Source organism: Crassostrea angulata, chromosome 5 (genome assembly GCF_025612915.1).
Source record: "Crassostrea angulata isolate pt1a10 chromosome 5, ASM2561291v2, whole genome shotgun sequence".
Classification (NCBI taxonomy): domain Eukaryota; kingdom Metazoa; phylum Mollusca; class Bivalvia; order Ostreida; family Ostreidae; genus Magallana; species Magallana angulata.
Genome location: NC_069115.1, coordinates 3,937,614 through 3,951,947, shown reverse-complemented (window position 1 = coordinate 3,951,947; position 14,334 = coordinate 3,937,614). Strand labels below are relative to the sequence as shown.

The 14,334-nt window shown below is 35.0% G+C and overlaps 2 protein-coding genes across 4 annotated transcripts in view; one reads left to right on the top strand and one right to left on the bottom strand.

Moving 5' to 3' along the window:
- Positions 1 to 14,334, top strand: part of LOC128183106 (DNA-directed RNA polymerase III subunit RPC2-like) — a 58,367-nt gene that overhangs the window by 36,348 nt on the left and 7,685 nt on the right. For all 3 annotated transcript variants that reach the window (XR_008243541.1, XM_052851982.1, XM_052851980.1), the window contains exons 18-20: positions 12,634 to 12,761; positions 13,207 to 13,292; positions 13,734 to 13,857. Coding sequence is in view for 2 of the 3 variants with exons in the window: in XM_052851982.1 (XP_052707942.1) it covers positions 12,634 to 12,761; positions 13,207 to 13,292; positions 13,734 to 13,857 (338 nt within the window). In the remaining variant the exon portion in view is untranslated. The remainder of the gene's footprint in view (positions 1 to 12,633; positions 12,762 to 13,206; positions 13,293 to 13,733; positions 13,858 to 14,334) is intronic.
- LOC128183111 (uncharacterized) overlaps positions 1,918 to 14,334 on the bottom strand; it is a 32,031-nt gene continuing 19,614 nt past the window's right edge. Inside the window, exon 3 of the mRNA XM_052852000.1 lies at positions 1,918 to 3,835. Within this exon, the coding sequence (XP_052707960.1) occupies positions 2,108 to 3,790 (1,683 nt within the window). The 5' untranslated portion in view covers positions 3,791 to 3,835 and the 3' untranslated portion in view covers positions 1,918 to 2,107. The remainder of the gene's footprint in view (positions 3,836 to 14,334) is intronic.

The following is a 14,334-nucleotide window of genomic DNA, read 5'->3' as shown; positions in this document are numbered from 1 at the left end:
AATTTTTAGTATTTTGTGTTCACTGTTATAAATTACAGAAGGTTTTCATACCATTATGCATTCGGGTCATTGTTAATCAATACCAAGATGACCTACTTGATAAATTTTAAGAACAACAGTAAAACAAACATAATTAAGTGATCTTATAATCTTGTAGCAATTAAACTTTTTTTCAAAATATAGTGCCGGTCCAATAGATCAAGTCTATTGATCGACTGCTGGTCTCATAGATCGCAGTTTATTGACTGGCAGTTCAAAAGATCACTTTTAAATCTGAATACACATACAAAATAACAAAATAGACGAACATATTTAATCTAATAAAACAACAAAATCCTTTTGATTAGATAATAAATGAAATTATTACCTAATCAAAGGGATTTTGTTGTTTTATTACAAATTAAATATTTTTGTCTATTTTGTATGTGTATTCAGATTTGAAAGTGATCTATTGAACTGTCGGTCAATAGACTGCGATCTATTGGACCGCCGGTCAATAGACTATGATCTATTGGACCGCCGGTCAATAGATTGCGATCTATTAGACCGCCGTTCAATAGACTATGATGTATTGGACCGCCGGTCAATAGACTGCGATCTATTGAAACGACAACGTATTTTGGAAAAAAGTTTAATTGCTACAAGATTAAAAAATGCCTTTTTTATGTTATTTTACTACTGTTCTGAAAATTTATCTTTTAGATCATCTTGGTATTGATTAACAATGACCTGAATACACAATGGTATAACCTTCAGTAATTAAAATTTGCAAACACAGAATACTCAAGAACGGAATTAGGTAATAAAGCATTTATTTAATGCCTGAACAGTCAGTAGACCCGATTTTTTTCCCTTGGTGCAGGGAACAGTTCAGTATGATCTATTGCCTGCACCTTGGGAAAAATATTCGGGTCTATTGACTGCTTAAGCTTGATATAATTGTATAATAATAGTCTTATGGAAAAAATGTCTGAGAGAGAGAAATTAGAAAGAGAGAGAAACTTGTTAGATACTAATAATATGTATTAATTTAATCGTTTAGATACTAGTAATTATATGATATTGTTTGATTCACAAAACATTATTTCTCTGTTAAAAGTTTTATTGATTAAAGCTCACAAACTTCATACATAGCATAATCATGTATAAAAAACATATACTTATTTTCTAAATACATTTTCAGGAAAAAGTCCGATTAGATCATGCAGGAAATAAAACACTCAAAGAAAAAAACCAAAACATTAGGACCTGAACTCTTTGGATGTGGATTTTCTGAAGATTTGAACATTCAGCAGAGAAAACAAGGTTGATAGAAATCACTAACGACTACTCTAATTCTTAAGATCAAAGGTAAGTAAAGATGATAATTATGGTCTGACAATGTAAATTCTGATTGGGTTAATATACCTGTACCACTCCTCTTTATAAGTGATGGGCCTCAGTCCCTTTGTGGCCTCGCTCCATTGCTGGTAAAGAATTGAGTGCTATACGTCCATTAACCTTCGTCATTAATACATGTACATGTAACTAAAAGTTTGCTCAGATATGATAACCACATTTAAATTAAACATATAGAGACCATTGCCTTTTTTATGTTAAAAACAAAGACTGTTTATTATAACATGTTATAGATAAACTGTCAACAATAGTCAGCTACATGTACCGGTAATCGTGGTAATATTAAAGAAACAATTCATAGTTTTCATAAAAAATTTGTTGTTCAAACACACATAGTTTGAGGACATATGTAATGGTCAAACTCATGATGAAAGCCTACATGTTTTACACAATACAGTCAACAGTCAGTGTGGTTACATCTGATAGATATGGTCAAGTTGTTTACATGTGATACAATTGTTACATACAACATATGAAGATAGTGATAGTTGTATAAAAAATAAACATGGCCCAATAACACATATTATATATATTTTATCTGTAAGGATACATACCTATATACAATACAAACACACAATGTATTCTCATCTAATGTACACAGTATGTTCAGGTGCAATGTAAAATGGTTCTTTAATAATTGTAATATTTACACAGTATGTAATTATACTTAGATTGTCTCATTACATTTTATTCATTGCAGTAAATTGTTTTACCGGTACATGTAATATTGTATTTTCTTCACTTTACCTGTGTAGTACTCAGCCACAACGAGGTTGTCTCTGGTGTCCACACATAAACCCCATGGAATATGTAAATGACAGTTGTCAATGTAGCGGAGGAACTGTCCGTCCTGATCCAGGATGTGGATACGGTGGTTGTTATCGTCTGCTGTCAGGATCCGACCCTGGCTGTCTGTTGTGATGCCGTATGGAATAAATGATCCCTTGGTAGTAGAGGGATGACCAGTGTAGGTAAACCGGAGTTTCCCGGCCTGATTGACCACCACTACTGCATGGGCATCACAGTCTGACACACAGATATCTAGGTTCCTGTTCTCACTGATGTATTTATCTCCACCAGATGAATAGAGAGGTTGTCCTTTGTCGTCGTACTGAATACTTTGTTCCTCTGTGGAGCCAAAGTAACGCACAACTTTTGTTTGTTTATCATCACTGTACATGACAACCAGGAGGTCACCAGAGGAGGTACTACAGACACCGTGAGGTTTCCACCCCTGTAGTCTGATCACTGTCTGTATCTGCGTATTCTTCACTATGTTCACAGTTCTATCATTGTAATCAGTATAAACTAGATCCCCACTCCTTGTCACTGCTATGTCCCGTGGACTGTACCCTGACTTGGTTTGGACTGACTTCACTAGTTCCCCCTGCAGGTTGTAGAGACGCATCATCTTTTTATTATAACTACACGTCCAGATCTCTTCATCACTGTGACAAGTAACACCGGTTAGATAATTAGTATAGTCTCCATACTGTGTCTGTATGGTGGAGATGATCCGTGGCTCATCAAGCAGTGGTGTGAGAGGAGAGGATCCAGCTTCTGAGGTTTCCATGGTGTAGCCGTGTTCCTCTGTTGTAATGGAGAATGCTGACAGGGAACCAAATTGTTGGTAAAGTTGTTTTGTGTTAATTTTCTGAGGGGTGAAGTTTGGTAGAGAAACTGTGAGTTTAGGAGGCAATCTTCTGAATTCAGTAATCCTGGATTTGTAGGCAGAGACACGGCTGACATCATTGGAGTCCAGTAACTTCTTCAGATCACCAATGCTCTGTGTGATTTCAGAAATGGTGCGTGTGATTTCATCTTCCTGTTTGTTTAAGACAGCCAGGTGTTTGGTGTCCATTTCATCAAGATCAGATTTCAGTTTCTGTATAATGGTGTCTATTTCTCTGTGCCAGACTTCTCCATGTTTGTCTATTGCTGTTGTAAATTTCTGGGAGTTTTTACTCAGATCAGCTTTCTGCACTGGGATATTTGAGGCAATCTCTTTGTATTTAGGATAAATGAATTTCTCCAATTCTTGCAAATCTTTTTGCAACTTTTCCGTTTTGCTTTCGAAGGTTTTAAGAATGTCAACTTGTATATGTCCTAAATGTTTTTTAGAAGAAATACATTGTACACAGATAGGAATGTCACATTGTTCACAGTGGAGTTCACATTGTTTGGTGGGGTGTTTCCTACACTTGGGATAGTTCAGAGTGGTTAGATACTGTTTTAGTGGCACCACTTTATGGACTTTAGAGGAATCAGAGAAATGTTTCTCTACACAGTCTTTACACAGATGTATATGACAAACTTCACAGTACATGGGGGCCACAGAGTCCTGACACAGGGTGCAGCGTACAACATCCTGGGCGCTGTTCCTGGGGTCCATGGTCAGGGATCCTTTTCTTTAATATCTAGGGGAATAGGCATTTATCTGAAAAGAATTTTGGATATATGAATACATGTATTATCAAAATTACATGAATAAAATTAAATGTAATATACATCAAATAAATATTTTATGCACTACATTTCATATATTAATTTATACCATTACATGCTATTGCACTGTTTTTGTGGGTGGAACTTATCTATCAACAACAGTTTTAACTAACTTACCGGTAAATGTTTTTTAAAATTTGATAAAACTGTCAAATTAATTATAAATAGGTCACTTGAAGAACTTACTCAATTCTATTCCATCTACAGAACTGTCAGAACATCATAATCCAACATGGCGGGTTCTGGGCGTTTAATCTTTGTCCCTAAAGGTTGCAACATTCTCTGTCCACAATCTACATGTAGATGACAAATTGTTGTTCTTGGTCAGTACAATGTGGTTAATTCTAAGATATTGTTCAAAATCAAAGAAAATAAAAACCAAAATAAAATAATTACTGGTACATGTACATGTATATGAGTATGGCCTTATTCGTTAATACAATATATATTTTTACTAGCCACAAGCCTCCCCCTGGAAAATAATTACCGGTCATAGAAAGAGAGTTAGATATATTTATATCACTCCAGTTGATCTAAAAATTAAACATACCTGCATGTTCAAAGGATTCCAGAGATTACTTTTACAAACAACTTCAGAACCACAATGTTATAGTATTGAACAACTTCAAAATCCAACATGGCGGGTCACAGGTGTTTATTGTTCCTGGTCCACCTACCTGTATAGGATCACGTGATTCAGACGTAAATGCCAGGTAGACACCTGTAATATGACAAGGACAGATAAATTAGATATCCGAGTACTCTAGAATCTAGGTCACACATTGTTAAAAGGTTTAAATGTAAACAGTATTCTACAGAAAAACAGTATAAAACATTCGGTTTAGGTTTTGTATTTTTTTTATGAACATAACCCCTCTTTTAAAAAAAAATTCTTTAACTTTGTGTGTTGGTGAGGGGGGGGGGTGTATATAGGAATATAGGCATCAGACTGGTCCATCTGTTTTTAGAAACACCATTTTGTATTTAATTGCTTAAAGTTGCTCTAGGTTACTCTTTATATCATAATGTGTTAAGATTTTAAAAATGTTTTCCAAGGTCAGATTTTTAAAGGTCAAGGGCATGCATTATAAATTTCTGTTGAAGAAGACCCATCAATGCTCCTATCTAAGGTCTTAAGATTCAAATACCTGCTACTGTATTAATGGCTTTGAGTTCTGTAAATGATTAAATGAATCTTTTGAAGAACTTGAACATTAAAAAATCAATTTATAACCATGCAGTAATTTCCTCTGTACAAAAAGCTGGTGTGGTATAATGGTGCACACATTCTATTGAGAATGAAGAGTGGGTTCAAATCCCATCATCAGCATAAACATACATTATTGATACATGTACAGGCACGTAGCATCAGGGGGGGGGGGGGGAGCACGTAGCATCAGGGGGGGGTTGTCACCATATTTAATACTTGTAGTTAGAGAGTACCATTATCAGAATATCAGCAGCTATACACATGTGAAACCTTAAATTGTTCCATAAACAGGTGATCTTGCAAAGTTATATTTTGATGTTTATTATATGCATCTTAAAATAATGTAATCTACAAAGGAGCTACATTGAAAGTTTATGTTTTTATTTAATTAAATATTGATATTGATAATGAGATAGAACATATTTCTATATTTTGGTAAAGTGTGTTCAAGGGCAGTAACTCTACTTGACCCTGAAAGATACATTATAATCAGAGTTACCCTTCTTTACAAATAGTTTGATTAGTGAACTGAGCAGTAATGTATATTTGAATATGATGGTATTTTTTTTATTTTGAAACTTTGATCATTTTTATGCTGCATGATATCTAGTTATTATATTTCAGGGTTTAATCCTTTAATCCCTTTATCATCCTAATAAATGAAGAACCCATTAGTGGACCTGTTTATCTTTGGGACAACCCAAGCTACCACATTGACGTAAGAAATAAATAGCTAAGTCCAACCAAACGTCCAAGGTCTTCTTAAAATGGTTTTTATTTATCAATTAAACATTCAATTTGATAACTATATAAAAATTACAATTAACAAACTTCAGGATCCAACAAATGTCAACCTACTTATATTATTTAATGTTTTTGTCTGACTCCTTACATGTACTTTCCTTTCTTGTTTGTATACATATTGTTTATTATGAAACAAATATATACAACTATCTTAATGCCCCTTGAGTGCCCCTATTAATTGGTTATTAATTGAATTTAATGGAAATGAATCGAAATGTAGTACAATGTACTCCCACTTAAGAGTTGAGTCATGCTTTGAATACATCTCTGTTGGTTATGATGTTGGTTTCTTACTCTTTCCTCCTCTATGTTGTGATGTTATCAGTGTAGTAGACCTTTATTCCCCACATTTCCACATCTTGTTGTTCTTTTATGACCAGCTGAAGAGGATAGCAGACATGACGATCCCCAAACCCCAAGCGGCTCAGTTTGACATCATCAAACACATGCGACAGGACCAGATCACTAACGGTCTGGTCAATGCCATCTCTACAGTGAGTTGATCAGTTGGTTGCGATGAGAGTGATTTATCAATACTAATGTCACTACCATTTCCACTGTCAGTGTCAGTATCAGTATAGCCAGGAACTTAATAAGATCAATGCCATCTCCACAGTAAGTTTGAATCAAGTCACATACTTAGTGATGTCAGTGCCATTTTGAAAGTAAGTGATTATTAAAGTCAGGATCAATGCCATCTCTACAGTAAGTCACTTAAAGTCAAGAAATAAAATGAATGTTTATGGCATATCTACAGTTAGTGATCAATTTAGTCAGGGAGGCAGTAATGTTATAACTTTTATCTACAGTAAGTGGTTGTGGTGAGTCACTTGAAGATATTGGGAAAGTGGTTGATTTCATAAAGATATTATTACTTTCAGGAAGTAATAACACTTTGCTAATGCTTGTGTCTGATTAACGAATAATGATTAACCTCATTGCTGTGTTTTATGACCTAGTCATAGTATTATATTATGGTATTGAATGTTATATACCATGTGCAGGTACATATGCTGAGCTAAATGACTACAGTATATGCTACATGTATGTACATGGCTTTGCTAAATCTGTTGTAGGGGAACTGGTCCATCAAGAGATTCAAGATGGAGAGAGCTGGAGTGACTCAGGTGCTGTCTCGTCTCTCCTTTATCTCGGCCCTGGGGATGATGACTCGCATATCCAGCCAGGTTAGTATGGCTCATCTCATCTCATCTCAGAATTACATGTACCGTAATCCGGTGATTATAATACGCACTTTTTCCCCAGCATTTTTTACCTTGAGAAAGGGGTGCGTATTATACATCCCTAAAGGATTTGGACATATTTTTTTCCCTAGCTGAAGCACGGGGTATCATACTGCCGTATTACCTATGCTGTTCACAAACAGGACCAATACCCCGCTATACATCGTAACATTCCTTCATTATCACATATATATTATTATTTAACCATTAGGAAATCATTGTTATAGCATGTAATTAAAGAAAATGTACACTTTAAGTCTGTTAATAAATAAACTGTTTCAAAATGGCCTTTAAAAATTAATTTGAGCTGCCTATTCTTTATCTCCGTGTACATCGCCATTACAGCTGTTATTAATAGAATGCGGACTTGGATGGCCACGTGCTATTTGTAACCGATCTTTAAAAACAGCTTACACATCATTTGGCTCATTTTTAACCATTTTCATGTAATGCTAATTAATTTATTGCAAATAATTATGAATATAAATAATTATATAACCTATTCTGTTAATTGAAGCCATTGAAACAGTTGTGCTCCCCCTCCGCTAACGCTTGACACCCCCGTTAGGCTATGTGTACTATAGACAACACAACTATTTGTGCATATATTTTATTATGTTCCAGGCCTCTAATTGATCACTTTGATCGGAGTCATTTAAGAATTTAATGAGGTCCGTTACATACCTGTACATCGTCCGTTTCTCACTTCACAGGTATTGTAATGACTAAACAATTTTATAAGTAGTTGATTTTATTTACGGTAGAATATTTAATACTAGCTACCTATAGGTCTATTTAAAACATTGATTATGAATTAAAGATACTACCGTGATGTATTAGTTACAATAAATCTGTATCTAAGAAAATATTGTGTTTTTCTTATTTCCGGAAGCGTATTCCCGCGATGAAGTTGAGCATGCATACAAAGTATAACTGCTTTGTTGATACTCAGGATTACCGTTTGGTCAATTTTTTTGATGTGTATTATACATCCCAACAAGCTTTTTTTCACCATTTTCAGGTCCAAAGTGGGGGGTGCCTATTGTACACTACTGCGTATTATATTCACCGGATTACGGTAGATAGTATGAGTAGCCCATGTTATCTTGGTTCCATCTTGATGCAGTTGTTGATGTTGATCTACTTTTATGTGACAGTTTGAGAAGACGAGGAAAGTGAGTGGTCCCAGGTCTCTACAACCGTCACAGTGGGGGATGCTGTGTCCTTCAGATACACCAGAAGGGGAGGTAACTGCGTTTTAGTATTGTTTTCGGATCTCAATCAATAAGAAATCAACTGATCATTAACAATAGACAGTATTAAACATTTTTAATGAAAAATAAGGTAAATGCAAATATTTTGAGGCATCTTTGAATTGGTCTTATTCTGATTCATATATGAAATATGAAATTTCTAACATTAAAGAAATCCGAGCAACATGATTGAAATTGCCTTAAATTAGTATTGTAAATATTTCAGGAAAAAGTTATTCTGACATGTATATTCTAATACTCTGAGAATGATAGGTTATCTGTTAGTCAGATAATATTTTTATTTTTACAATATTCATATTCAACGTCATATAAAATTAATTGAATTTATTGTGTACTGGTGATCATAGTGTGTTGCTTGGGAGTTCATTGTTTAGCTAATAAGAGATTTGATTGGTTGACTGTGAGCTGATTTGATTGGTTCACTGTGAGCTGATTTGACTGATTGACTGTGAGCTGATTTGATTGGTTGACTTTCTAGGCATGTGGATTGGTTAAAAACCTAGCTCTGATGACTCACATCACCACAGACATGGAGGAGGACCCCATCATCCGCCTGGCCTTCAATCTGGGGGTGGAAGACATACAGCTGCTCAGTGGGGAAGAGATGACCAGCTCCAGGGTCTATCTGGTCTTCCTTAATGGTAAGTTAGGGGACTTCAAAAGGTTGCTTTTCTTTAACACAATTCTAAATTTTCTAAGGATACAATACATGCATGTTAGCTGAATGAATTCAAGTTTATTCAGTTAACATTAAGGCCAAGATTAAAAATAATACAAAGTATAATTACCAGTGTAGGAATTATACTGCCGTTTGGGGTTTGATTTTGTAATTGCACCTGTTCACTATTCCACAGGTAACATTTTAGGGGTGATCCGTGACCACAAGAAACTTGTACGGACTTTCCGGTTGATGCGACGATCGGGGTACATCAGTGAGTTTGTGTCTGTGTGCACCAACCACACCCACAAATGTGTATACATCTCTACAGACGGAGGAAGATTGTGTAGGTAAGTTACACAGGTGTGTATACATCTTAACTGATGGAGGAAGATTATGTAGGTAACTAAGTTACACAGGTGTTTCTATATCTCCACTGATGGAGGAAGATTATGTAGGTAAGTTACACAGGTGTGTCTACATCTCCACAGACGGAGGAAGATTGTGTAGGTAAGTTACACAGGTGTGTATACACCTCAAATGACAAAGGAAGATTGTGTAGGCACATGTAAGTTACACAGGTGTGTCTACATCTCCAATGATGGAGGAAGATTGTGCAGGTAAGTTACACAGGTGTGTGAAGTATGTAGACAAAGCTTTCAAATTAGTGAACAAGTGTCAAAGCAAGTCAGATCAAGTTTTCTAAAGCTGCTAATTTTTTATGGATATTTACATTAATATGTTCATTCATTCTTTGAAATTTTTTTGATAGAGACAGACATAATATATTAGCTCACCATAAGTGATTTTTATTAAATATGTCAAACACAAGATATGTTTGTATTGAATTTCTTTTCTTTAAAGAAGAATGAATTTCAGGTGGTTATCATTAAATGTTTTAAATACTAATTGAATTTATTTATTCACTATCTATTGAGAGTAGAATGAAATTATGATCAATTAAAATACAATTTACAATATTTTGTAGGCCTTATATCATTGTACAGAAGGGACAGCCTCTTGTTAAACAGAGACACATAGAGGAGCTGACTCAGGGGTTCAGGTGAGGCTGGATTTTCATAGGACATTTAATTTGTGCTTGATTATAGCTACATGTATATCAAGACTAATGTAGGACTGAGTTATATGTACTGCTAGTGTAATAAAAGAGGAGGAAGTCCACCACTAGGCTCCAACTCACGACCCCTCAGTTTAAAAACCAACGCTCTACCGACTAGTGCTGAAACGAATGTTTTGAATATTCGCGAATGAATAGTAAATTTCTAATATTCGTGTCATTTCGTTACGATGGAAAAGAAGTTAGATTTGGGAGCATTTTAGTCTAAATGAAAGTAAAGACAAAGCCATTTGCAAACTCTGATCTATGACTGCCATACTTGTTTACATTGAAAGTAAAAGCATGTACGGTTTACATTGTACAGAGACAAACATTCTGGATTTTTCGATTCATATTAGGCGATGAAGAAATATTTTGGTAAAATGTTTGAACAAGTGCGAGTGTTAATTAAGATTGAAAGGTACATTGTAGGATTTTTTAAAAAGATGTACGATATAATTTGTTCTTTAATTTTAAATATTCAGGACATTTTCCATTAAGGTTGTTATTGGGTTTTTTAAATACTATGATATCGAACATGGCGGAAATATTTGGACTGACTTACGAAGTTATCAATCGGTCTCATACAGGAGTCAGGGCTGCAGTATTTTATTAAAAGATTGAAGTAAAAAAAACTTTTGATTGTAGTTGATGGAGAATAATGAAAAATTATATCATATAAACATTATTTGCATACAAAGTAAATGCATGTACCTATAATTCTATGGATACTCATAATGTCAACTTCAAACTGACTTGTTTAAGCAGTTTACACATACAATCACACAGTAATATAAACTATCAAACATGCTTAATACCTTGTAGATGACGTCTACGAATATTCGAATACGAATCTAATAACACGAACGAATATTCGAATATTGATTTATGGTATTCGTTTCAGCACTACTACCGACTGAGCTAAAGGGTTAACCCACTAGCTAGTGCTAGTAGGAGCATGGCAGTACTGAGCCTTTACTGTGGTTTCATTAATATTCAAGGGTATCAATTTTCGTGGATAAAGTGAAAATCACAGTTTCAAGGATATGTAAATTCGTGGCCAATGACCCTATCAATACAAAATGTTAATAGAAATTGCACTTCAATGAATACTTAATTTTGTGGATCAACTTAATAACAAAATCCATGAAAATTGGTATTCAACGAATATTTATGAAACCACAGTATATACACACTATTACACTAGGAAGGATTTAGATTTGGATTATCATCATAATGATATACCGGTACTTTGCATAAAGAACTATTTTGATTTCATCAATAATGGGATCAGCAATAATTTTTTGGGTATTGAAGTACTGGTACGTGCATGACGTGACTTTTAATGTTATTGAGAGGACCTTTGTCCACATATTTATATATTGTCAAACAGTAAATTTTAAATTCAGGATTCACAGGATGGCTTGCTTTATAATGTTCTTTTTCCTTGGATTGCAGAAGTTTTGATGACTTCCTGAAGGAGGGACTGGTGGAATACCTGGACGTGAATGAGGAGAACGATTGTATGATCTCACTGTACGAGTCAGGAATCACCAGGTAAGACAGGGAGTCCTCAAACTCCGTCATCCTACAACTCATGACATCCTCAAACTCAGGACATCCTACAACTCATGACATCCTCAAACTCGGGACGTCCTACAACTCATGACATCCTCAAACAATCATCATACAACTCATGACATCCTCAAACTCAGGACATCCTACAAATCATGACATCCTCAAACTCAGACATCCTACAACTCATGACAACCTCAAACAGTCATCCTACAACTCATGACATCCTCACACTCAGGACATCCTACAACTCATGACATCCTACAAAACCGTTTTATGCTACAACTTAGGACATCCACAAACCCTTGACATCCAACAACTCAGGTCATCCACAAACCCATTACCTCCAACAACTCGGGACATCCACAAACCCGTTACATCATACAACCAATGAGATCATACAACTCATGACGTCCTAAAACTCAATACATCCTACAAACTCATGACATATAATAATTATTACAAACTTATAACAGCTAAATCTCATGACATCCACAAACCCAGTACATCCTACAAGTAGTAATATAAGATCCTACAATTTATGAAATCCACAAAGTTAACCAATTTCATCCTACAACTATTAAAAACCCTACAACTCATGACATCCTAAAATTTTTGATATCCTACAACTTAAAACATAAATTTAAATCATGACATCCTTTAACTCATGTTTTATCATCAAACATTTAGTGGGTAGCAAAATCATCAAACATTTTCAAACTCGTGACATCCATTCTCTAACTCATGATATCCTTATTGAAAGTTAAAAAATATCCCAAAGATCTTTTTAATGTAAGCCTCTAATTGATTATGAGAGCTCACATATATTCTGTCTTTCTTTTATAAAGGGAAACAACTCATCTGGAGATCGAGCCGTTCACCATTCTGGGAGTCTGTGCGGGATTGATTCCCTACCCCCACCACAACCAGTCCCCCAGGAACACCTACCAGTGTGCCATGGGCAAGCAAGCGATGGGTGAGGGGTCAAACAGGAGTCTATAGCTCCTTCTTTTATTTATACTAGTCGTCCAGACACTCTCATTGGCCCCATGAAGTCTATCATCATTTAAATAATTCTAGAAATACTCATGGCAGCCCCCACCTTGCTTTCTATATAATGATATCTTATTAATACTGTACAATCCTTGATCTTTGTTTTCCCTTCAACTTTTTGTTTCATCTATAATATTTTTCCAAAAAGGATGTCTTCATTTCTTTAGAAATATTTGCATGAAAGAAAATTAATTATTAAAAGAATTTATTTATTGTTTAAAACTTTAATCCATTGTGCAAGGAGATTCAGTCTTCCAGATATGAACTTGTGTTAATTATATGGACATACAGGTAAACATTGCCATGATATAGACACTTTGATGTACTTGTTGTTTTATATATCTAGTATGTATATAATATATATACAGGTACCATTGGATATAACCAGAGGAATCGTATAGACACTTTGATGTACTTGTTGTGCTACCCACAGGCACCTCTAGTCAAATCTAAGGTAAGTTTCAAATTATCCAAAACAGCTGATTTACACATGTCTCTTCAACAGACAGAGTATGCTATTGCTCTGCAAATGTAGTTTTGGTTAGATCTTTGTAAAATACAATTTATTATATCAAACCAATAAATAAATAGAAAACTAATTTCATGAAAGAATGTAGGTTGGTCATGACAAATGAACTTAGAGGTCCAAAAGTCAAGTCACCATATTATATATGAACTGATTTCTTGACAATGGTCAGACTTCAACATGTATGACCTCTACTGATGTTTGGTCAGAGGTCATTTGAAGCTTACGAAATAAATAAGAATTTAGAAAAACATCTACCAGTACTAAATGAACCACATTTTATGTCCTAAAAGAGGATTATTTCTTATTGTTTTGATTACTGAGTTTACTGATTCTTATAAACCACAGTTTATTGTCACTCCTTTTCAGACAATTGAGCTTATCCACTTTGACAAGTTACCGGCCGGACAAAATGCCATCGTCGCAGTGATGAGTTTCAGCGGCTACGACATTGAGGACGCCCTTGTCCTGAACAAAGCTTCTCTTGATAGAGGTCAGTTTATCAATCACTTCTGTGCTAACTCAGATACTGGCAGGAAATGTGATCTTGTCTCTTGTTATTTTTTTTCAGGCCTTAGCAATATAGTAAAATATGTATCTTTGTTTTGATGTTAAGAAATGTAGCGGTTACTTGTGGTGTATCATTTTGTTGATGTTAAGAAATGTAGCGGTTACTTGTGGTGTATCATTTTGTTGATGTTAAGAAATGTAGCAGTTACTTGTGGTGTATCATTTTGTTGATGTTAAGAAATGTAGTGGTTACTTGCGAAGTCCAATTAATTGCATAGATTGTATTATATATGGCAGTTATTTGTGGTATACATGTGGTTTCTGTGTCTGCTGTTTGGGCGGTGTCTGGTGTACAGAAAATAAAATTTGTCTCATCTCAGTCTGTATTTTTTTTAAGGGGGGGGGGGGGGGCTGTGTACCAGTGCATTGATGTTTTGATATGCAGCGGCTTCTTGAGGCA